This window comes from Ailuropoda melanoleuca, chromosome 8 (genome assembly GCF_002007445.2).
Source record: "Ailuropoda melanoleuca isolate Jingjing chromosome 8, ASM200744v2, whole genome shotgun sequence".
NCBI classification, from domain to species: domain Eukaryota; kingdom Metazoa; phylum Chordata; class Mammalia; order Carnivora; family Ursidae; genus Ailuropoda; species Ailuropoda melanoleuca.
The window spans coordinates 56,250,955-56,275,494 of NC_048225.1; the positions used below are offsets into that span (position 1 = coordinate 56,250,955).

Consider the following 24,540-nt stretch of genomic DNA (forward strand, 5'->3'; position numbering starts at 1 on the left):
CGCATCGGGCTCCCTACTCAGCGGGGAGCCTGTTTCTCCCTCTGACCTCCCCTTGCTTGTGCGTGTACACTCTCTTTCTTTCTCTCTCTCTCTGTCTCTCACAAATAAACAAATAAAATCTTAACAAAAAAATAAAAAAGGAAAAGCGATCTCAGCCTCCTCCCTGAAAGTTCACTTTCAGGAAATCCCTATTATCCCAATTAGATCTAGATGCCAGGCCCTGGGCCCAGGACTGATCCAATATGGTGTTTCTTAGGGACTTGCCAACCTTTCCTCTGCTGTCATTTCTATCCATTTATCCTTTCTTCCCACTCCTCCCCCTCCGTCCCCCTAGTCTTTTGCAGAGGGCACCTTGGCATTTTCGGTGGGATACGTCTGCATTTGTTGCAGTGTCATTTGCCTGATGGGATGTTTAGCATCCATGGCCTCCAGACCCTAATGACAACGATGCTTCTTGGTCATTACGACAGTCAAAAACATCCCCACTCATTTCGGAAAGACTCTTAAGACAGTCTTTAGGAACTACTATATGAACTTCTAAGTGAAATAAAATAAAAATTACTCACGTCCTTCTTACCTACATAGCCGCAATGGTTTTCTTCATACACTGAGCCTTATAAAACGCTAGAGATCATTACTTATCACCTAATACTGAGGTTTTCAAACTGTACTCTGTGGGCACCCCCTTCTGGAAATTGAAAGTGGGGGGGTAGTGTATGTCTCTAGGCTCCCCAACCTGTGTTTTAACCAGAGTTCTGTTTTCATTTGTTGAAAATACACACACACTTCAGTAAGATTTCAGTTAAAAGGATGGATTTTATTGCTAAAACAAAATTAAAAACCATGAATATAGTCTCCCTCCCCTTTACTTAGAGATGAAGAAATTTAGATCCAGAGAGGGAAAGTAGTTTGCTCAGGGCCTTTCCACACACACACAAAAAAATATCTAACTTGAGATTCAAACCGAGAATGTCTCTCTTGGTACTGCTGTTGTTGCCTGTGAACAAATCACTTTATTCCTAACCATCAGTTATAAACTTAAAATAAAAACCCTTGCCTTTCTTTTCTAATAGGGTTACTTTGAAGGTAAATAGATGTCTGCGAAAGCACCTTATAAATGAAAAGAAATAGTCTAGTGCAGTGGGTAAGAGCTCTGGATTCACAGACCGAGAGGTTCTGACTTTGGCCAGTTAATTTAGCTTCCGTGGCCTTGGGTAAGTTTCTGAACCTGGGCTTCAGTTTATTGATCAGTTAACAAACTAAGAAGCAATAATGTTAGGTAAACTAAACACTAAACTGAAGTGTTAAGAGGATGAAACGAGGTAGTTTGGTAAATGAAGGAGAGGTAAAAGGTCTGTAAATCCCCCGGCGCGTGATAACTCCCATCCAGTACTCTTTCTATCATTAAAATGCCTGGAAAGGTTTGGGGATGTAGGGATCCCTCCTTCATGGGCATCCTCTTTAGCTTTCGGCTCAGTGAGGGTCCTGATGTCCTCCTTCTCTCTCTGACTTAGGATCCCAAGTATCCTGTGGAGAACTTGCTGAACCCAGACAGTCAGAGGGGACCTTGGCTCAGCTGTCCTCAGGACAAGAGTGGGCAACTGAAAGTAGAACTCCAACTGGAGAGGGCAGTGCCCATTGGCTACATTGATGTGGGTGAGTGAGTTCTCGGAGCTCTGGGAACCTCTGCGGGAGACACAGGAGTAACATTGCCCTCCAAATGCTCCACCAAAGTGTCTCAATTCGGTCTAGCTGAGCACCTTTCATGGAATAAACCCTTCCTGGTGTGAAGTGAGATGTGGCCCTTGCCCATGGGACAGGTTCCCAAGGCAAACTCTGAGGGTTCTGTTCACATGGAATGAAATGGGGATAGCATTCCCTGAATTAGGCCACATACCTGCCCTGCTTTGATCTGAGCGGTCTGGTGAAGCCTTGGAACACTGACATAATTATAAATGCCAACAAATAGAACCTGTATACACCTCTAAATATCATTGCCAAGAGCATGCTGGGGGATGAGCTCTGCACACTAATCTGGGAAGGCTCCATAGGAATTTATGGGTTGAGAAGGTTGGTCTTAGAATGTTCTAGAGTAGAGAACTGACAAAGACCATGGGTCTCAGCTCTGTCAGGACAGAGAGATGTCAGGCTCCCTAGCAGTGGTTAATAGAGACAGAGATTAGCACTGTCTGTCAGAGCCAGAGGACAGAGACAGCATCAAGTCTACTGAATCAGGGAAGGTTTCCGGCTGGGAGGACCACCGTGAACCTTCATGTTGTCATTCTGTGGACTGAGGTCTTATCCACTTCAGTTGCTGGCTCAGTGTGTTCCTTGACCTTTCTGGGCCTCCAACTAGCTCTAGAAGAGAAGAATGTCCTTTTCCCACCCAATTCCTCGTGCACAGTCTGGGGAGCGTCTTCCCATCACCCTTAAATTCTTCTCTCAACCTGTTGTCCCCAGGTAACTGTGGCTGTGCTTTCCTGCAAATTGATGTGGGCCGTTCTTCCTGGTCCCTGGACAGACCTTTTGTCACCCTGCTTCCTGCAACCATGCTAATGTCCCTAGCTGATTCAAAGCAGGGGAAAAATCGCTCAGGCGTCCGCATGTTTAAAGATGGTAAGGAGCCTAGGTGGCTCAGTTGGTTAAGCGTCTGCCTTCAGCCAGGTCATGATCCCAGGGTCCTGGGATCAAGCCCCGCGTCAGGCTCCACATTCAGCAGGGAGTCTGCTTCTCCCTCTCCCTCTGCTCCCCCTGCTCATGCTTGCTCTCTCTCTCAAATAAATTAATAAAATCTTTAAAAATAAAAATGGTAAGGGAGGCAAAAGCAGAAATGGGAGAGAGATTATGAGAAAGATGCAGTGGCACGAAGCTAGATGACCCACTATAGAGGGCCGCGGCGCCGTGGCTGGTAGGTGGGCTTGTGGGAGGGGCCTGTGCAGGGGCTCGGTTATGTCTGTGGGGCACGGGGTAGGTAGTGAGTGAACAGCCATGTGGTATGGTTGTGTATGAGTTCTCTGTGGCCACACTAGGTGATAGCTGGGAATGTTTATGAGCTATGATTTCTATTGACACATAACGTGACTTGGTGGAGGCTGAGGTAGAATTCTTTGTGAGTAGTGTTTTTATTTGTATAAATGTACTTTAGTGTGAGTACAGTAGTCCCCCCACCCCGCACCCCATCCATGGTTTCACTTTCCATGGTTTCAGTTACCTAGTCAACCACAGCCCAGAAGCCCATGATGTGCCTTCTGACATAGTGTCAGAAGGTCAGGTAGTAGCCTAACTGTCACAGTGCCTGCCCACATCAGTCACCTCATTGCATCTCATCACGATCACGTAGGCATTTTATCATCTCACAGCAGCACAAGAAAAAGGATAAGTAGAGTACAGTAAGATATTTTGAGAGAGAGAGACCACATTCACCTAACTTTTATTAAAGTATATTGTTCTAATTGCTCTATTTTATTATTAGTTACTATTGTTAATCTCTTCCTGTGCCTAATTTATAAATTCAATTTTATCATAGGTATGTACATATAGGAAAAAAACAGTATATACAGGGTTTGGTATGATCTGTGGTTTTTGGGCATCCACCGGAGGTCTTGGAACATGTGCCTTGCAGATAAGGATGGACCACTGTATACGTGTTCGTATAGAATAAATGTTTGTGTAAGTGATGGAAAGCTATGGGATGGATATAATGAGGCAGTATACAGTGTTTCCTGAGTTCCAGTCTATGCAGATCTCTGTGTTCACTAGGCACTGCAGAAGAAACACGAGACCTGATTCCTGGCCTCTGGGGATTTACAGTCTAGTAAGATTTGTCCCTGTTGACACGGAGGTGTTTGTAATGTGGTGAAGGAAGAGTGATATGGGAGGGGCACACGAGGTACAGAGACAAGGTCCTACCAGATAGTGCTGGAAATTAAAGGTGAGAAGGGTTTACAGTACTGGTATGTCACGCTGGAAGTGAGTCTGAAGGCCATAGGGTGCGGTGGGGGAAGCTGAGGTCTCATGGTCCGGGAGGGGTAGGTGCAGCTCAACTAACCCACTGGGCAAGCGGTCAGCTCAGACCCCAGCACTGCAGGTACCTCCCGTCAAAATGAGACATTGAGAAGGTCCCTGGAGAGGTGTAGAATGAGGATGTGCTCGTGCTGGGCACAGCGTGGAACCCCGACAGTGGAGCGAAAGTAGAAAGGCAGGCACGGGTCTGAGCGCACCTTGACTGGCCTCCTTGGCACTGCCAGGCCCCGAGCACCGAGGCCTAAGGGGCCAGTTACTGATGACCTCCGTTCTTCCTTTTATTGGAGTTTACCCTATACGGTCCCGTCTTTTCTTTCCTCTCCTCACTATTGACCTTCTTGTCCTTTCTCGTTCATGCATTTCCTTTCCCTTTCATTTTCTTTCTTTTTCTCTTGAGATGATTTCCTGGCGCCAGCCTCAGGTGAGTCATGGGATCGACTTCGCCTGACCTGCTCCCAACCCTTCACACGTCAGCAGTCTTTTGGCCTGGCCTTCCTCCGGGTGTGTTCCTCCCTGGACTCCTTAGATGACCCTGTGAGGGGTTCCTTGGCCCCCGAGAACTCTAGACTGAGCCAGGTATGTACAGTTGTGGAACAAGGACTTGATATTTTCCCACTTTTTTTCAGTTTCTCATTAGAAAGCTGGTGCTTGATTGAGGGATGATAGACACACACTTGCTCAAATACAAACATAAATGGGCTTGCTACCCTTTCTTACAGTAAGAGTGAACGCCTCTTCTCCCCTTTCACCTGTGGGAGAGTCAAGGGAGCGAGCCTTCAGTACAGTGTCCACAAAGCTATCGGACCACTTGTTCTTTAGCAGGAATGAAGTCTCTTTTTGGGTTTAAACTTAATCTCATGCTTTGGGTGTAGGTTCCTGTGGGCTATAGCTTTCATCAGACTTTTCCTTCTGGCACCTGCATGTCCCAGGGCTCACTCACTGTCTCTCTTGTCATTGTTGTTGCCTGACCCCCTGCCAGGAGAGCCAATTAGAATCTTAGATACAGGGGCGCCTGGGTGGCACAGTCGTTAAGCGTCTGCCTTCGGCTCAGGGCGTGATCCCAGCATTCTGGGATCGAGCCCCACATCAGGCTCCTCTGCTAGGAGCATGCTTCTTCCTCTCCCACTCCCCCTGCTTGTGTTCCCTCTCTCGCTGGCTGTCTCTCTGTCAATAAATAGATAAAATCTTTAAAAAAAAAAAAAAAAGAATCTTAGATACATGCTCTGCGATTTCATGTGTTCCTGCTTTCTCTCCCTATACAGCACACACGTGCTGCTAAGAGAAGATGGATAGGTATCTGGTCAGTTTAGCTCCCCTCTTCTCAGCCAGTTTGCTAGTTATTTTTTCCTCCTAAGCCCATTGGGACTCCTTCTGCTTTCTTGTCCCTGGTGTCTTCATTTACCTTTCCAGTACCCTCCATCATAATTCCCTCCAAACAAGTACAAAGACAGAACCACACAAGCTAGAGTCATAGAATTCTAGAGATGAAAAAGTACATAGAAGTCTAGAGGTGAAAAAGTACATAGAATCATCAAGCCCCGTTCTGCACTTCATTCTACAGCTCAGCTAGGGAAACTTCCATAGTCAAATTCACACCGTGAATCCGAGCAGAGAAGGGACTAGAAATCAAATCTCCTATCATTGTACCACAGCGCTTCCTATGCACACAGTGCGTCTTTAGAAGCTCCAAACATCTGACATAACCAGAAGTTCAGCCCCAGGAGTGAATGTCACAGGTGTCATTCCTGTCTCGGTTACTGAGAAAAACGAGACTGGGCATTGGGAAGAGAAAATGGAGGAGGAGGAGACGCTTCTGTCGTACAGCCTCAGGAGAGACACAGAGACAAAGTAAAGCCTGCTCTGCGATTTCCTCCTCCTTCACAGGAAAGGCTAAAAACTGCCGCGGGACCAGTGGACACAGTTCCTTGTCCTGCCAGAGCTCCGCACGGTGCCCCGGGGCTGAGGGGGTGGAGCTACAACCCCACGGCTCCAATAAAACGCAAGCTCTGCGAGATGAGGGACCTGTTTGTCTTGTTCCACACTGATTCCTGGCAACCAGAACAGAGCATAGAACAAAGTAGGCTTGTAGAATAACTTACCGTTCGGGGGCAAGTTGTAGATAGGAGCACCATAAAATTTACCGTCCAAACTCAGAGACACTTGGAGCGCAAAAAAAGTGCTATGAATTTTATCAAGACAACAGTATCGTCCCAGGCAAACCAGGACATGTGGTCACCCTAGTTATGGGCTGAACAAGGGCTTCTTAGAGCCTTTTCCATGTCAGCCATTTAATTACTCTGCACCTTTAAAACCCTGCTGGGATGGAGGGGGAAGTCAGCAGCTTGAAAGCCATCATTGAAAGGCGTTGAACGGCAACAGCAGAGTGAAAATATTGCACACACCTCAGTGAAACCACAGGGAAAGAGATCCTGAAATGTTTCCACAAGAGAGGGTTGACACATGGAAACAGATTGGTAGCACTCAGTTTTGTGATTTAAGATGTCTAAAATTTCATAGGCTTTTTTCCTACTGTGTTATTATAATGGTATATTGTAGCAATAGCAAAACATAAGGGCTTTTAGGCCTGTGAAATAGGGTCTTTTGTGGCACTGGTTTTCCAGTTAGGAAACACAAGCACAGAGAAATTTAGTGAGATGCCCCAGGTCCGTGGCTAAATAAGTCTTGGAGTGGATTTGAACCCAGGCCACCTGACTCCACTTAACACGTGCTCGGGAGCCCAATTCCTAATCTCACTTAGAGTTAAAGTTAAACCATCTCTCCACACCTATCCAGTTGTCCTTTCTAGTAGCATTCACTCTAAAATTTATGAGACAAGGTAAAGAAAAATAAAAACCCTGGAAAATTAAAATATTTCAAAATTACTGCTAGGTCCAAGGTGAGACTGTGATGGCACTTACAAAGTATTAAACAGTGAATGTGATTACTTGAATAAATAAAACAAGCTGTGAACGTGAAGAAAAATACTACTTCTCATACTTGCGGAATGAGGCCAAGATCATGCTTTACAAGAAAGATGTCTGCTTTTAAAAGAATCTGTGATAGGGGTGCCTGGATGGCTCAGTTGGTTAAGCGTTGAACTCTTGATTTCAGCTCAGGTTTTGACCTTAAGGTCATGAGCTCAAGCCCCATGTTGGGCTCCACGCTAGGCATGGGGGCTACTTAAAAATTAATTAAAAGAATCTGTGATAGAAGAATGAGAGCTGCAAATTAAAGACAAAATTTTTTAGTTCTTTTAAGGGAAAAAGGAAATTTGGAAAAATAAAGGAAATAGGTACAGATGAATTGACACAGATAGATTGAATTTTGACAAGATGGAAACTGTGGCACATACCACGTAAATAAAATCTATGTAGAAATGATCTACTGTGTGATTATCACATGAAGACATTTCTGGAGTTAGCAGTAGAGAGGTTTATAAAATCCCTGTGATGGTTACATACAGTGGCTAGTGGCTAGTGGCTAGGCTAATACTTGTGGTATCTATATACATATGCATACATACACATCTCTTCCTATCAGTGGCTAGAAAGGGTGGCTGAAATTGGTAGGTTTGTCGTTGCAGGTGAACAGAAGAGTTCACAAAAGAAATCATACTGGAAATTAAACAATATTATTAAATAATATTTAGAAGAGAAAATTATAAGAATGTCCCCCAAATAATTCAAAATAGAACTACTTTTAAATATAGAGATACATATGGGTATACTTAGTTTCCCTCGCATAGGTGTATAAAGAGAGATAAATGATTTGAGTTTTGTACCTACACGAATTAATTTTATATACGCACTGTTTGAAACCATATATATATATATATGCTTTCAAAAGTTTGCACGTGGTTATCAGTCCCATGGCCCCTTTTTCCCAGCCACGTTATTCTTTGATCTTTCAGGATCATGACAAACCCCTTAGCATTGGGAAACTAAGTATACAAAATTACTAAATCTCTGAGTCTCGTATCTTACAGCTGGGTGAGAGTGCACACAGGCAAAGGTACCACATAAAGTTATTAGCAAATATACGTACTCATTAAGCCGAAGCCCTCAGGTTTGGGGCTATCCCTGGTACTAGGTGGCAGTGCCCCCTGGTGGTGAATGTCTGTAGTTCATATTTCTCCCATTTTCTTCTTCTCAGGGCTCTGATGCTCAGGAGTCTGGTCCTAGCCCGTGGCTGGCTAATCCTTCCATTCGGAGGACGTTCTTCCCAGATCCCCAGACGTACGTAGCTACCAGAATGGAGGTCTCTTGTTCACTTCTCAGTTCTTTCTCTTAAAAAAAGAAAGGCAGCCAAGTCGCTCACAGGCGCTCACTTCCTGGTTTGCCCCCACTTAATCACATCCTCTAGACCTAACCCTATCTGTAGATCAAATGGGCTTTCTTGGTTCGATGCCGCTGACTTGGGTGAGCAGAATGGAGTCTCTGTTCTGAAAGAAACCAAGTGCTGTCTGTTTCCTTGCAGGAGCACCAAGGAAATTTCAGAGCTTAAGAATATCCTAAAGCAGCTGCAGCCAGGGGCTTTGGGCCGTTCAGCCCGCATGGTGCTTTCAGCTGCCCGGAGGGTGCCCCCCGCGAGCATGGCAGGCGCGAAAACCAGCCCCAAGGAAGCAGGTCCTAGTCAGCCAGCCAGCACAGGTGAGTCCCCACCACCTGCCTTTGGCTCCTTGCTCTCCCTAGCACCACCCTTTTTCCTGAATCCAGTGCTGCTATGCAAGGATACCTTACCAGTGGGACTTCCTGTGGGAGAAAAGACAATTGCCAGTGTCTTGTTACTGGAAGAGAAATCAAATATTGTAGAGTAGTAATTGAAAGAACACTGGCCTGAAATCAGGAATCCTTATTTCTTTGGGCCTCAATTCCCTCATCTTCAAAGTGAAGGAAGTAAACCACATAGTATATAGGCCCCTTGCAGTATTAGTGTTTTGTGATCAATTTAGTAGGACAGTTAAGTCAGGGTGGTGGTGTTTGGAGCTTATTGGAGAAATAAATTAAGGGAATAGCGTGGTTTAATCACAGGAAGAAAGGATTAAACATGTCAGAGCTCCTACTTTGCACCAGATATGGCTAAGGCACTTTTACTATTTCATGTTTATAACAAACTTAGGAAGTAGATACTGTTATACTCATTTTACAAAAGAATCTGAGGTTCAGAAAGGTTAAACATTCTGAGTCACACGGCTAATATGTGGCAAAACCAGGATTTGGGTTTTTTTTTTTTTTAAGATTTTATTCATTTATTTGAGAGAGAGAATGTGAGAGCATGAGAGGGGGAGGGTCAGAGGGAGAAGCAGACTCCCTGCTAAGCAGTGAGCCCGATGTGGGACTCGATCCTGGGACTCCAGGATCATGACCTGAGCCTAAGGCAGTCACCTAACCAACTGAGCCACCCTGGCTCTCCCAAAACCAGGATTTGAACCCTGGGGCTCTTGGTTTTAACTGGTCTAGACAGCAATAGAGAGAATAAGTAGAGTACTCATTCAAAACCTTTGGTTTCACTCATTGCTTTATTGGGAAAATTTTTAAAAAAGGAAACAGTTTATCTGTCATTTTAAAGAACTGAACAAATTACTGAAATAATAAGTATGTTATCTCATTGCAGAAGTAGGGTACATTGGTCATCTATGGTTGCATAAACAAATTTCCCCAAAACTTGGTAGCTTTCAACAGTATTTATGATTTCACAGTTTCTCACAGTTAGGAATCTGGGCCGGGCTTAACAGCATCCTCTGGCATCAGATCTGACACAAAGCTACAGTCATTGGAAGGCTCCACTGGAACTGATCAGCTCCCCAGCTCACTCCCATGGCTGTTGGTGGGAGTCAATTCCTCATGGGCTGTTGGACTGAGGCTTCCCTCACTTTCTTCACTATGAGAGCCTCTCCCTGGAGAATCTCCTAGTGGGGAAGTTTGCTTCATCAGGTGAGCAAGCTAGAGAGCAAGAGAGAGAGTACTAGCAAGAAAGAAGTCAGTCTGGGGCACCTGGCTGGCTCAGTCAGGAGAGCATGAGACTCTTAATCTCAGGGTTTTGAGTTCGAAACCCATATTGGGTGTAGAGATTACTAAAAAATAAATAAATACGCTTTAAAAAAAAAAAGAAAGAAGTCTGTCTTTTATAACCTAATCACAGGAGTGGCACCCCATCACTTTTGTCGTATTCTGTTCATTCAAAGCAAGTCATTAGATTCTGCCTAAACTCAGTGGGAGGCACGAAATCGATAGGAGTCATTTCAGAAGCTGTCTACCGCATAAGGAAGGATGTAGTTTATTATTTTAAAAGAAAATGGGAAGGAACTAACCTTTTGGGGACACCCAGTCAGCTGGGTACTGGAACTAGGAAAGCACCTTCAAAAATATTAAATTCTATATAAAGTGTTTCGGAAGTTCTGGATAGCTAGACAAATGGTTGTTAATGAGTTTTGTTGCCACTCATTTGATAGATATTTATTGAACATCTCTATGTGCAAGGCTCCATGCCCCCTCCTACCCTAACAAAGAGACTTCTCCATGTCATACAAGTAAGTCCAAAACTTCAGACTGTGATAAGTACTTCAAAAGCAAAGCATAGGGATGCTGGAGTGGCTCAGTCGGTTAAGCGTCTGCCTTCGGCTCAGGTCATGATCCCGGGGTCCTGCGGTTGAGCCCCACATCGGGCTCCCTGCTCATCGGGGAGCCTGCTTCTCCCCCTGCCTCTGCCTTTTTCCCCCTGCTCATGCTCTCTCTCCTTCTCTTAAATAAATAAATAAAGTCTTAAAAGAAAAAGAAGGAATATCATATGTGAAGGCCTTTTTGTTAATGCGCTAGATTTAATGAGTATTTCTAACACAGAGCTCAGATCAGTGGAGCAGAACTCAGAGAATGATGTGAGCAGGACAAAGAGACGGAAAGTACAAGCCCGCAGGTGAGTAGGTCAGCCTGAAAGACCCAGATCACCTCCCCAAACCTTGTTGCCCTTCTGCACCTGTCCTTCTTCCCCCACTTGTGTCTTATTTGGGTCAGAGAGTATCCTTGTGTCTGTGCTTGATCTCAGGGTCTGGATCTAGAGGGTAAATAGAGAAAAGATGTCCTTGTCCACAGGTTGCCAGTTAGGCAAGGAGAGAGCTTTGTAGTGAATTAGAATCTGAAATTGAGTACACTGTATCTCATGTACTTCATTAAAATTGAAATCTTTTTCTGTTTCAAAAAACACTGTCAAGAAAATAAAAAGAACCCAAAGAATATGTGAGAAAATATTTGCATATCATATTCAGTAAGGGACTTGTTTCTAGAATACATAGAGAATGCTTACAACTCAACAATAAAAAGATAACCTAATTTGTAATGGACAAAAGATCTGAATAGACTTTTCTCCAGAGAAGATATACAAATGGCCAGTAAGCACATGAAAAGATGCTTAATATCAGTAGCCATCAGAGAAGAGCACATCAGAACCACAGTGATCACGCTCAGTAGCGTAGCTATAATCAAAAAGACAGCAGCAGGGGCGCCTGGCTGGCTCAGTCGGTAGAGCATGCAGCTCTTGATCTCAGGGTCGTGAGTTCAAGCCCCATGTGGGATGTAGAGCTTACTTTATTTTTTTAATTTTTTTTAAAGATTTTTATTTATTTGACAGAGAGATAGCCAGCGAGAGAGGGAACACAGCAGGGGTAGTGGGAGAGGAAGAAGCAGGCTCCCGGCGGAGGAGCCCGATGTGGGACTCGATCCCGGAACGCCGGGATCACGCCCTGAGCCGAAGGCAGACGCTTAACGACTGCGCTACCTAGGCGCCCCAGAGCTTACTTTAAAAATAAAAAAAAATTAAAAAAAAAGACAATAACAAATGTTGGCAAAGATGTGGAGAAATTGGAACTCTCATACACTGCTGGTGAAAACGTAAAATGGTGCAGTCAACCTGATAAACAGTCTGGCAGTTCTTCAAAAATCTAAACATAGACAATTTCCCTCTTATTTCTCCTGCCCTGAATCCTTTGTGGAGCCCCAAATGGCACGATTTCCTTCTGGGTGGCGGGCTGAGTCCTGCGGTTGGGCTCAGGTGTCCCCAGTCCCTGGGGCTTTGGAGCCAAGCCCCTGGAGAGGGGCCCTCAGAACCCGACCTAGGTTTAGGGTTAGGCCCCAGGAGGATGGCAGTTCCACTCCTAGGAATAGACCCCAAAGAACTGATAACAGGGACGCCCAGGTGGCTCAGTCAGTTCAGTGACTGCCTTCGGCTCGGGTCATGATCTCAGGTTTTGGGATTGAACCCCACATCGGGCTCCCTGCTTAGCAGGAAGCCTGCTTCTCCCTTTCCCTCTGCCTCCCCACCCCCATTTGTGCTTCTCTCTCTCTCTGTCTCAAATAAATAAATAGAATCTTTAAAAAAAAAAAAAAAGGACTAATAATAGGTGTTCACACAAAAACATATAGACAAAGGCTCATAGCAGCATCATTCATGATCGCCAAAAAGTGGAATCAGCCCAAATGTCCATCAACTGATGATCAGATAAACAAAATGTGGTATATTCATACCATAGAACATTGTTCAGCCATGAAACAAGAATGAAGTACTGATGTAAGCTACAATATGGATGAACCTTGAAACATGCTAAGTGACAGAAGTCAGTCAGAAAAGACCACACAGTATATGATCGCATGTATACAAAATGTCCAGGATAGACCAATCCACAGAGACAGAAAGTAGATTAGTGATTGCCAGGGTCTGAGGCGGAGAGGAGGTAGGGGTAGTGATACTAATGGATTTAGGGTTTCCTTTTGCGGTGGTAAAAATGTTCTGGAATTAGATAGTCATGGTGGTTACACAACCTTGTGAATATCCTAAAATTGTTCAATAGTATAATAGGATGAATTTTATTGGATGTGCATTGTATCTCAATAAAAGAATAATTTTTAAAACCTGAAAGCAGTGATAGAACTTCTGTTCTCAGATGTTCAAGGTTTAATGACTTCCCTCAGGTTGGATACATCAAGTGGGAAAACCAGGACTCCAGCCAGGGCTCCCGCCTCCACATCAATGAGTCCACAGTCTTCCATCCTAACTCGAGGCTCCTTCAGCCCTTGGAGCCTCTTACTAATAGCTGGTCTTTAACTATTCTTTCTCACAGGCCTTTATCCAGCTCGAACTTGCGGTCCAATCAGAGGGGGATGGCAAAGGCAGGGCAGAGACAACACCACCGACCCCAGGCCCAAAGTAATGGGGTCCAGGAGAGTGCACCGTGCCCCATTTGTGCAGGTTTGCTGCTGGGGCCCGGGGGTTATTGTGGGACTACTAGGCATCGCTTGCAGGACGACTAGGAGACCTGGGAACACTGCCAGGGAACATTCGAGCTTGGACCCCCAGTCTTCTCCGCAGTCACATACAAGTGTGTATGGAGCACATGCTTGCATTGTGTTGGCCGAGCCGAGGAAGGGACACAGGCCCTGTCCCCAGGGGAAACATGAAACAAAACAATACGAAACACTATCAGGGAGGGCCTAGCATTTCCATCCATTTCTTCCGTGTCCCAATTCTCTGAGTCCCTATTCAGAAAGTCTTCTCCGATCTTCTCAGCTCATCTCTCCCAGCCGAGCCCTTGCAGTATTCTCAGATTCCCTTGCACTTAGCACTTCTCACTTCTGCTTTGTATCCCAGTTGCTTGTGGCCGTAGCTTATCTTTACCGCTGAACTCTACAGTCCAGAAGGACAGGCCTAGGTTTCTGCCCCTCAGCTCCTGGCACGGTGCAAGGCCTACAGTAAACCCTTGATAACGTTTGGTAGATTCATGACCGGACAGTGTCAGGTGTAGAAGATCCAGCCAGAGTAAATCTCCCGCAAAAACAGCCACGCCGGGGTGGCATCGTGCCTGGGAGCGGGCTCAACTTTGCTAACCTCCTTGTCTCCCTCTTAGTCTCCTTCAGCATTGAGGTTCTTGCCTGGCACGCTGCGACCTGTGGAGAGATCTCCCCACCTCAGCCAGCCTCTCGCTCCCCACCACCATCTTCATCGCGGTCTGTACTGTGTGTGTCCTCCCCGGAGAGCTCACCACCCGCTTCCCGGGTCCAGTGCCCTCTATGCCAGCTGTACTTCTCGGCAGGAGAAGTAGAAGAACATGCCAGCGTGTGTGGGGAGGTCCCTCAGATGTGAGCCATGAGGTGCTGCGGTTTTGGGCCCCCTGCCCTCTGTGACTAAAACTGGGGAGTGGATCTCGTGACAGCTGAGAAGAGCTGATAAGGCCAAGCGGCCCTCTCTCCTCTCCACTCATTCCCTCAGGACTCTGCCAGAGGGCACCTCGGGCCCAGCCTGCTCTAACTCCCAGTCGTCAAGGCTTCTGTCACCATGGCACCCTGTTTTCCCAAGACAGCTCCATCCTTTTCCCCTCTGGAGCTTCTGGGGTAGAATTGGTGATCTCTCTAGGGCTTTGGGACATAATCCAGAATGTCTTCCTCTCAGTGAGTGATGCGTATCCTCATGCCCATTTTCCTGAAAGGAAAACTGAGACCCGGTGAAATAAAAGCGCTGCCTGGCAGATAAGATCTTGTGGTATGCTTGGAAGCTGAGAGTGATTTTTGAGCATGAGACTAACCTCCAGCATCCCATGACCTTAACTCCCAGTATCCTGTGTGGGTTCCCTCCCTAGGTACGATCAGGTAATGGTGGTACTGTGTGACTTGAAGCAAGTTCTTCATCTTGGACCCAGAATTAACCCTCAGTAACAGAAAAACCCTGTCCTCCTGCTTGCAGAGCTATTCTAGGGATCAGATGGGTTGATGACTAAGGAGTGGGTCTAGGCTCAGCTGTGGAACCTTCGGCAAATCCCAGTCCCCACCTATACAATGAGGCAGTTGGACCAGAGGGTCTCTAAGGTCCCCTCCACCTGTGACATTCTCAATTCTATTCCCACCTTTCTTGAGCAACTATGTCCTCTCCCCTTTCCCAGAAGTTTCCACTGTGTGGTACTCACCAGTTCCTCTGGTCTCCAGGGTACAAGGCAGAGGGGGAGCAGCTGGTCCTGGCAAAGGGAGGGCCCAGGGCGGAGTTTTGAACTCAAGGGTAGGAAAGAGGAAGCTGGGCACAGTCAGGGGAACAGACAGAGCAGGAGTCCTTCAGTCCCCACAGCATAGGTGGGTGCAACCATGGACCTCCTCACGGTAAGAGACCTGCTCTCCTACTTTTCTCTCATCCTGGTCCCATTTCCGGCCATGATTAAAACAATAGATTGAGCCACAGGGGCAGAGAGGACATCCTCGCTGCTATGCAGGTGATGGATATTGCCATGTTGGTGGAGGAGAGCCCCTGGAGCCCCAAGCCTGGGCCCAGAGAGAAGAGCAGTGGGGGGGGGGGCTAGGCCCGGTATGAGAGAGGGACGAGGCAGCACTGAGGGAGAAATGCCACCCAAAGTAGGAGAGGGCAAAGCCGGGGAAGGTTGGTGGGGGAGGAGCACTAGGATCTGTTAGGAGGCCTGGACAGAGCGGAGGGGCTGGGGGAAAGCCCCGTTCAAAGACCCTTCTGCGTGGACATGTCTGGGCCTGTCCTTCGGAGGCTCTGGGACTCTCAGAGCGATGAGCAGCTGGGAGATGAAGTCAACAAAATGGGAACTGGGTCCTGGGCAGATCCCGGTTAGACTCCCCATGCAGCCCCGTCAGCCTGCTGTATCCCACCCTTTCTCGGGGTTCCCACGCTGGCCCACTGTGGGTTCCTGTGAGGGTGGCAGCTGTGTTGAGGGAGGGGGCCCCTGGCCGGACCCAGGCCTGGCCCTTCCTCACCTGAGAATCTACCCAGTAAAATGGTGACGAAGGAGATACTTGTAATCTTCAGTGCTGCTGGCTTGTAAGATGGAGGCGGTGGCCATATGCTAAGGAATGTGGGGAACCTAGCTCTAGAAGCTGGAATCAGAGCCACCCTGTCCTGCCGACACCTTGACTTTTTAGCCCAATGATACTGATTTCTGAATTCTAATCTCTAGAACTGTAAAAATAAATTTGTATAGTTTTAAGCCAAGTTTTTGAAAAAGAAAAGGGTGCTTTTTTCAACCAAGACCAATTCTCTAAATATCAGTAATTCAATAAAAGGGGTATTTATTAACAGCTTAACAAATCTGTACAAGAAGCTATTATTATGGCATGAAAGGGTGTTTCCAAAATGATTGCTTCCTAGAAAATATGGAAATGAAGTCTATCCCCTACACAGACATAATCTTTTGGGGAACATTCATATTGTCATTATGTAAGACGATGACATTAGATAAACCATATATACTAGAATATAGGATGTATATTTGATATAGATACTAATTTCAGAGTAATACATAGATAAAGGTGGTAGCATTCTTATTTTCCTTCTTAAAAGAAAAAAAATGGAATAATATACATTATTATATCCCACATCTTGGATGTTTTGAACTAGTAAAGATTCTAGAAATCCAAAACTAGTAACAACAATTCCTATTTGAGTTGAGAAGTGGCATAAAGGGGAGTTAAGAACGCCAGCTCCTCAGCCAGACTGCCTGGGTCCCCATCTCATCTGAGTGGCTTAGCATATCTGTACCTCAGTTTCCTCTGCTGTGGAAGGGGGCGTGATGGCTCCTACCTCACAGGGTTATCGTGATCGTAAGGAGTGAGTCAACTACCGTACTTGGGAAGTGCTCAGAAAAGAAGCATATGTAAGCACTACATTAAGTGTACTTTGGAAACAACTTTGTTAGTATCTGGGCGAGAGCAAAATCGGATGGTGTCTGGGCTGAGGCCTTAAAGGTAGAAGGGTGGGGGAGGCCCCAAAGCAAAGGAGGTTAGAGACGGGGGGAGGGGGGGTGTCCCACCCTCTCCATCCTTCATCCAGCCACAGCCCACCTGGACGGAGATCGTGAACAAGAAGCTGAGGTTCCCACCTCTGCTCCTGGCCGCCATCCAGGAGGGGCGCCTGGGCCTGGTGCAGCAGTTGCTGGAGTCGGGGGTTGAGGCGTCAGGCAGCGGGCCCAGCAGGCTCCTGAGGAATGTGGAGGAGGCTGAGGACCGCTCCTGGAGGGAAGCCCTCAATCTGGCCATCCAGCTGGGCCACGAGGCCATCACTGATGTGCTGTTGGCCAATGTCAAGTTTGACTTCCGGCAGATCCACGAGGCCCTGCTGGTGGCAGTGGACACAAACCAGCCAGCTGCGGTGCAGCGCCTGCTGGCCCGGCTGGAACGGGAGAAGGGCCGCAAAGTGGACACTAGGTCTTTCTCACTGGCTTTCTTCGACTCGTCCATCGATGGCTCGCGCTTTGCCCCTGGTGTCACTCCACTCACCCTGGCCTGCCAGAAGGACTTGTATGAGATCGCCCAGCTGCTCATGGACCAGGGCCACACCATTGCCCGGCCCCACCCGGTCTCCTGTGCCTGCCTCGAGTGCAGCAATGCCCGCCGCTACGACCTGCTGAAGTTCTCCCTGTCCCGCATCAACACCTACCGCGGCATGGCCAGCAGGGCCCACCTCTCGCTGGCCAGTGAGGATGCCATGCTGGCTGCCTTCCAGCTCAGCCGGGAGCTCAGGCGTCTTGCACGCAAGGAACCTGAGTTTAAGGTCGGATTCTCGTCCTTCCTCCCGCCCTTGGTCCCCCATATCTGTCCTTCCACACAGGCAGGGGTGGGCTTGTGGCGGGTGTTCTGGGGAGTGGAAAACAACAGAAAGATGATGAGGCCTTGTTCTGTTCTCAGTAACCCTCCATTTTGTTGTTGTTGTTGTTATTGTTGTTTTAAAGATTTTATTCATTTATTTGCGACAGAGAGAGATCACAAGCGGGGAGGGGCAGAGGGAGAGGGAGAAGCAGACTCCGTGCTAAGCAGGGAGCCCTGATGCGGGGCTCGATCCCAGGACCCTGAGATCATGATCTGTGTAACTCTCCATTTTGATGGGGACTTACGGAATCCCACCCTGAAGGGGGATCTCATTCTAATAGCAGAGAGCTATCACTCTAGGGGCACCTAGTTTTATGGTACCTAGGGTTGCCCTGGGTCTGTCTAAGGGAGTAGGGAGAACTCATAGAAAAGCAGTGAGACTGAGATGACATTCAGTGGAACCTGTCCTTTCTGAATACCTCCTGTGAGGTCCCACATCGAGCACTGTGTGTTAGGGGCCCAAGCTTGTGATCCCAAGCAGGGAAGGGCAGAGTGCGGTGGACACTCCTAGGACGCTCAGCTCCCCTTCGTGCCTCTGTGGAGAATGCTACATGGCTTCTAAAACCCAGAAAAGCGAGGTCAGGAGGCTACAGCAGTTGTGTTCTGGGCAGACTCCTTGGAGGAAGCAGGATTAATCTTGGCCGCACAGCCAGGCGGTTTAATACAAGTGAAGAGGAGGTGGGAGGATATTTGCAGTAGGGGTGCGGTGTAAGCAAAGGCTGTTGGATAGAAAAAGTAGACATGGCAATGAGTGCCGGGGCCTGTGCAGGACAGAGAACGTGTGAAGGGGAGCCGAGGAGGGGCAGGGTCCCAGGGACTCGTCAGGAACCTTGAATACCACCAGCCCTGTTCCGTCCCTCACTCATCCACCGACATCCCCTCTGTGCTAGGCAGACTTGGTCCCCATGCTCAAGATCACCATTAGGCGGGGACACAGACAAGGCTATTGAAACAGGCCGAAGGAGGCAGGGTGTGGTCCATGCCAGGTGAGCCGGGGAAAGAGCATGCTGCTTCACCAGAGTTGTGCAAGACTCAGAGCCCCACTTCACAAGTAGCAGGAAAGAGGGGTCCTTCCAAAGGACTTCCCTCCGTGCTCATGGAAGCCCACAGAAGGAGGCAGCACAGACTGTCATCCCCACTCTCCAGGTCTGGCAAGGGGAAGCCCCTTACCCCCTGTGACACCACCTGAGGGACAGTGCTGGGCTCAGGCCTAGCCACCTGGAATTCTTGCCTGGATTCTGTCTGGGATTGGGGCCCTGAGTAAAACCGAGGCGAGGCTGGGTAAAGCGGAGGCAAGAACTGCCCTACCCGTGTCTGCTGCTAGAACTGCCTGCTTCTCACGTAAGGCAGGTGCTCAAAAAATTTAATGAAATGAACACGAGAGGCATGCAGAGCAGGACGAGAAGTGGGACAGGAAACAGGGACTAGAAGGGGCGGTACAACGGATGGGCAAAGGTGGCAGAGGGGTTTGGGCTGTAATGACCTGGTGATGAGGCAGATGGAGCCCCAGAGGAGCGAAGCTGACACATGAGGCACCTCACAGCAAGGAGGAGAGCGGGGGTGGCAGCAAAGAGAGGAAGAGAGGAGTCAGGGTGACAGCACATGTGGGGAAGTGATGGCCCGCAGCAGGACAGAGCGGGCCCAGGCCCGCTGTTGGGAGGGTGGGGCTGACTTAGTGGGGCTGGGCCCGCAGGGTGGCCACACGCACCTGCTCCCCTGCAGCCCGAGTACATCGCCCTGGAGTCGCTGAGCCAGGACTACGGCTTTGAACTGCTGGGCATGTGCCGGAACCAAAGCGAGGTCACTGCGGTGCTCAATGACCAGGGCGAGGACAACGAGACTGAACCTGAGGCTGAGGGCCTGGGCCAGGCCTTTGAGGAGGGCATCCCCAACTTGGCGAGGCTGCGACTGGCCGTCAACTACAACCAGAAGCGGGTCAGCTGGGCCCTACCCACCTCCTGCGCCCTGCCCCGATCCCTGCCCAGCCACGGCTAGGTACCCCCCGGTTCAGCCCAACTAAGTCCTCTCCCTGCCTTCCTAGACTCATCCTGAGCACCCTTCTATCTAGGCCCTTGGCCCTGTGGGTCTCCTCACCTCCCTTCTTATGTTTAGTCTAAGCTTCTAACCTCTCCCCAACCCTTAGAAGTCCCATGACCCACCAGGACCCTACCTTCAGCCCAGACATCTGGGTTTTACTCAGCTCTGCCTCTGGCCTATGGAGTAAGTTTGGTCCAGTCTTCTCTTGTTAGACTTCAGTGTCTCTCTCTATTCAGCAAGATTAGACTAGATCTCCGAGGGCTTAGATATCAAGTGATTCCATTATTCCCCACCTCGTTAGATGCCTGTCCCTGTAAGCTAAAGACATGCTCCCTTTCTAGCCTCCCTACCCCTTACTCTCCCTGTCTCCACCCTCAGATATCCTATCCCACCAGGAGCTAAACCAAAAAACTTCCTTCATAATGGCTTCCCTGGCCTGCCCTCCAAGACACCAAACCCTACTTTCCCTGCTCCTCCCCTCCCCCTCCTCAAGACTGGTGCCCCACATCTCTAACAAGACAGGAACCCCCGAGGGTTCTGGGATGTAGGTACCTATTTCCACCCATCACTGCCTTAAATTCAAGAACATGGGATCCAGGGATGCCTGGCTGGCTCAGTCAGTAGAGCATCGGACTCTTGATTTCTGGGTTGTGAGTTTGAGCCCCATGCTGGGTACAGAGATTACTAAAAAAAAAAAGAATGTGGGATCCGGAGAGTCCAGAAAAACCGTTGAGTTCAGCTTCTCCTTCATAGACTAGGAAACCAAGGCCCAAAGAGAGGTGGGGTCTGGGGTCTGCCCAAGGTGACACAGCAAATGAGTTGCCTCTCTTCTGAGTTGGCTGGCCTGAGAAGAAAAGAAATATGGCTCAATCTTTGTGGCAGGGAAGGAAGGACTATGTCCCCAGCTGGCTCCCCACCTCTCTTCCCGGCCTGGTAACCACCTACTCTGCTCACGCGCCATCTCTGCTTAGTTTGTAGCGCACCCCATCTGCCAGCAAGTCCTGTCCTCCATCTGGTGTGGGAACCTGGCCGGCTGGCGTGGAAGCACCACCATCTGGAAGCTCTTTGTCGCCTTCCTCATCTTCCTCACCATGCCCTTCCTCTGCCTTGGCTACTGGCTGGCACCCAAGTCCCGGGTACTAAGAGCAAAGCTAATGATAACTGCCCTTTATTGAGCCCTTTGCTAATATGCCCCTGAAGTGGCCCTAGGAGGTCGGTCTGACGCGCATTCACAGACGAGGCGCAGAGAACAGAAGTGATCTTTTTGTTCAGGGGATACAGGAAATAGCACGGTTTCAACAGAGCTCTCTCAGCCTCCAAAGCCTGATCTCTAGAGGCAGCCCTACACTCTCCGAAAGAGGGCCCCGCCCCAGCCTACAAATTCTTTGAAGACTTTAGGGACCCAGATGTTTTTATTCCTTCATCTCAACAAGCATCTCCTTGAAACCCCGCTGTGAGCTGGGCCTTAGGCCTGGCCCTGGGGATTTAATGAAGAGCTAGCGATGTGAGCCAGGGGAGGCACAGGGAGAGCGAGCCCGGGGGGCAGGGGCAGCATCTTGGAAGGCCCAGGGGAGGGAGAACAGAAAGATCAGCGAAACTGAAAGAATGTGTTGCTAAAGAACAAGTAGAAATAGCGAGTGGTGGGACGCGGGCAGGACCAGATCCAGCGAGCCTTGTAAGCAGAGATGGAAACCACTGCAGGACGTTACTGAAGGGAGTGATCCAGTAGTTGTGTGTTCGAGAAAGTTCTCTCCACTAGAGGCATGAGGATGGGGTGGGGGTGTGCTGGAGTTAGGGAGATGGTCCTTGTCTAAGATGGGGACACAGGAGGAGGAGAAGGAACAAGTGTGGGATAGAAGATGATGAGTTTACTTTTTAACCTGGTTGAGACTGAACTCGAGGAGCCTATGGGACCTCCAAGGGGAAGTTACTTTACCTCTATGATCCTCAGTTTCTTAGCTGAAAAAACGGAGAATATTAATACTCATACAGTTGTGAAGGAGGTAGATATGAAACGTAGTACATGCTCCATAAATGCCTGAATACGTACGTGCGTGAGCGAAAGGAGGAGTCTGGAAGTTCTCCCAGCAAGGGGGGAGATGTGACAGGCCTCTGAGAGCCACGCTTTCCTTCCTTGCCCCCAAGCTGGGCCGCCTGCTGAAGATCCCAGTGCTAAAGTTCCTGCTGCACTCCGCCTCCTATCTGTGGTTCCTCCTCTTCCTGCTGGGCGAGTCCCTGGCCATGGAGACACAGCTGAGTACCTTCCGCGGCCGCAGCCAGAGCATCTGGGAGACTTCCCTACACATGGTTTGGGTCACAGGTACATGTGTGGGGCCTTTTATTTGTAGCGGTCCCCCTGGTGGGCCTCCTTACTGTTCTTCAAATAAGTACTCCAACTGGGGGGGACCCTCTCCCTGTAGATGCGCCCTGAACATATAACCAAACCCTTCTGGGCTCTACCACACCAAGGGACCTTTTCCATTCATCCCTAGTTAGGGGATCTAGCTCTGTGATAAGACTCCCTGAGCAGGGGCACCATACTTGCCCCACTCTAGACATTCCTGTCCTCTCACAAACAAGACACGGGTCCATAGCGTCAGGTGGGAAATTACTCTGGTGTCATGGTAGCCTGCCAGCACACCACCAGGAAATCTAGTCCCAAAAGTCAAGGAACAGAAAGGCTCACGGACCAAACTGAGATGGCCGAGTCATACAGCTTATTGAATCCCTAAACGGTATGCTTAGGATGGTGTGGTTAGGGGGAGCAGAGTTGAGGTCTGAGCAGGGGTGACAACAGCCAGAAGTTGCCTGGCCCCAACACTTCATCTATGGGAGAGACGTGGGGGCAAGTATGTCTGGCCACAGCTGAAGCTCACTAACTATCCTGATGGGCAGCTCTGAGTTTCCCTTACAACCCTTGTGCAAAGGACACATAGGACCAGAATGGGTATAACCAGTGGGCAGCTGACTTAAAAGCCAATGAATCCTGAGGGCTTCCTCGGCCACATGTATGTTCAGTATATCGCAAATATTCATAGAGTCTACTCATCCCTTTCTGGGTATGTTCACACACATATGCTCTACTCATTTTATTTGTTCAATATGTCGCCCAAATAACTAACTTATCTATACTCGGTGTGTAAGTTTCATCCATTCCATCAGTTTTCTTCTAGCGAAGAATCAAGTATTCTTAAACAATTCAGCAAAGGCAATTACAAGAATCCCCAGAGCTCTACCTAGCCTCTGGCCGGTCAGCTCAGCGGGCTGGGCTGTTGGCCGCTTCCTCAGCCGTCCTCCCCTCATTCATCTCTAGCTTAGTTAGGAAACCCCCCAAGCCACCAGTAGACCGGGTCCACTGCTCCACCCTGCTCCACCCTGTTCCAAGCCAGTCCGTGATCCCCGAAAGTAAATCTGGCCAAGAAACTCTGGGGAAGAAAACAAGAGCTGTCCAAGAGGAAAAGTTTCTTACCCAATGATTTACTAAACACAACGGACCTATGCTAAGTGGAGATAAAGCCGGTTCTGTTCCTGCCCATAGGGGAAGAAACGTCTTAAGAAACAAAACTCTGCATTTCTTCATGCGCTAAGTGCTTGCTGCTACCCTACTGTGAGTGAAGCCCGATCAATTAAATATGGTTCCATCCACCTGTGCAGCATCTACCCCAGGCTCACAAGAGAGTCTCCCAGCCCTGGCCCCTGCCCACACTTCCCAGTCACCTGGCTGCAACCCCCCCACCCCTCCTTCCAATCTCAGCTTAAAGGTCACTTCTTTGAGAAGCTTTCCCTGGGCCCCCAAATCAGGGTGAGGATTCATTCCTAACACCCCCGAAACAGCCTCTCTATTCCCCTGCCCCTCAATCTGAGCATTTACCGCCCTAGATTGTAACCAGTGGGCCACCGCCTGTCTCCCTCGCTGGAATCCTGGGAGGCCAGGTACTGTATTTATCTTATTCACCACTGGGCCCCACTGGCACATGGTAGGAGCTTAATGAATGTTGGTTTAATAGTGAGTCCTAGGCCTTGTGCTGGGTGCTGCCAACAAGGACATACATCAGACACAGTCCCTGACCTTAAGAGGTTCAAAGTTCAGGGGAGGTAGAGGAGACAGAGCCAGGAAGAGACATCCCACAGTGCCCTGTGGTTGATGGCATCACAGAGATCCGAAGGAAGCTGTGAGAGCCGAATGCAGGGGGCAACTCACCCCACCCGCTTAGGAAAGTGTTTGCAGAGGAGGTAGTATTTGACCTGGGCCGTAAAGGTGAGAGTGGCTTCAGGTGTAGAAGGGCGTTCCAGGCAGACGGAAAAAGCACACACTTGCATCCAGGGAACGGAGAGGGGTGCAATGCAGCAGGATTACCTGGCTAATGGGGTCCAGCTCCTGTGACCACCCCCATCCCCGGGTCTGGCACTCAGAGCAGGCAGATAATTTGGAGCCCCTTCGAATCAATATTCTCGAACTATTTGTCCAGAATTTATTTGGTGGAAGGCAGGGAGAAGCAGATTTATATCACTCTCCCCCAGTACCAGCCTCCCCCAGGTGTTAGTTTATGCAAATCAGATGCCTGGGATTCTCAGGGCAGGACACACCCCAGAGGAGTCTGCATCAGCCAGGAGGCTTTTGTTTCATTTATTTGTTTGGTTGGTTGGTTATTTTTTTGAGAGAGAGAGCACATGAGCGAGGTGGGGGAGGGCAGAGGGAGAGGGAGAGAGAGAAATCTAAGTCTCCACGCCCAGCACAGAGCCTGGCATGGGGCTCGATCGACCCTGAGATTATGACCTGGGCTGAAATCAAAAGTCTGAGTCTCGACCCACTGAGCCACCCAGGCGCCCCAGGAGTCGTTTTTAT

General features: G+C 48.7%; 1 protein-coding gene across 1 annotated transcript in view; it reads left to right on the forward strand.

Annotated features, from left to right (window-relative positions):
* Positions 1-24,540, forward strand: part of LOC100474842 (short transient receptor potential channel 2) — a 39,027-nt gene that overhangs the window by 4,797 nt on the left and 9,690 nt on the right. Inside the window, exons 3-15 of the mRNA XM_034667602.1 lie at positions 1,515-1,656; positions 2,461-2,616; positions 4,421-4,599; positions 8,176-8,258; positions 8,500-8,672; positions 10,863-10,935; positions 13,133-13,260; positions 13,916-14,147; positions 14,645-14,654; positions 16,762-17,562; positions 19,380-19,592; positions 20,666-20,830; positions 21,840-22,014. Of these exons, the coding sequence (XP_034523493.1) occupies positions 1,515-1,656; positions 2,461-2,616; positions 4,421-4,599; positions 8,176-8,258; positions 8,500-8,672; positions 10,863-10,935; positions 13,133-13,260; positions 13,916-14,147; positions 14,645-14,654; positions 16,762-17,562; positions 19,380-19,592; positions 20,666-20,830; positions 21,840-22,014 (2,530 nt within the window). The remainder of the gene's footprint in view (positions 1-1,514; positions 1,657-2,460; positions 2,617-4,420; positions 4,600-8,175; positions 8,259-8,499; positions 8,673-10,862; positions 10,936-13,132; positions 13,261-13,915; positions 14,148-14,644; positions 14,655-16,761; positions 17,563-19,379; positions 19,593-20,665; positions 20,831-21,839; positions 22,015-24,540) is intronic.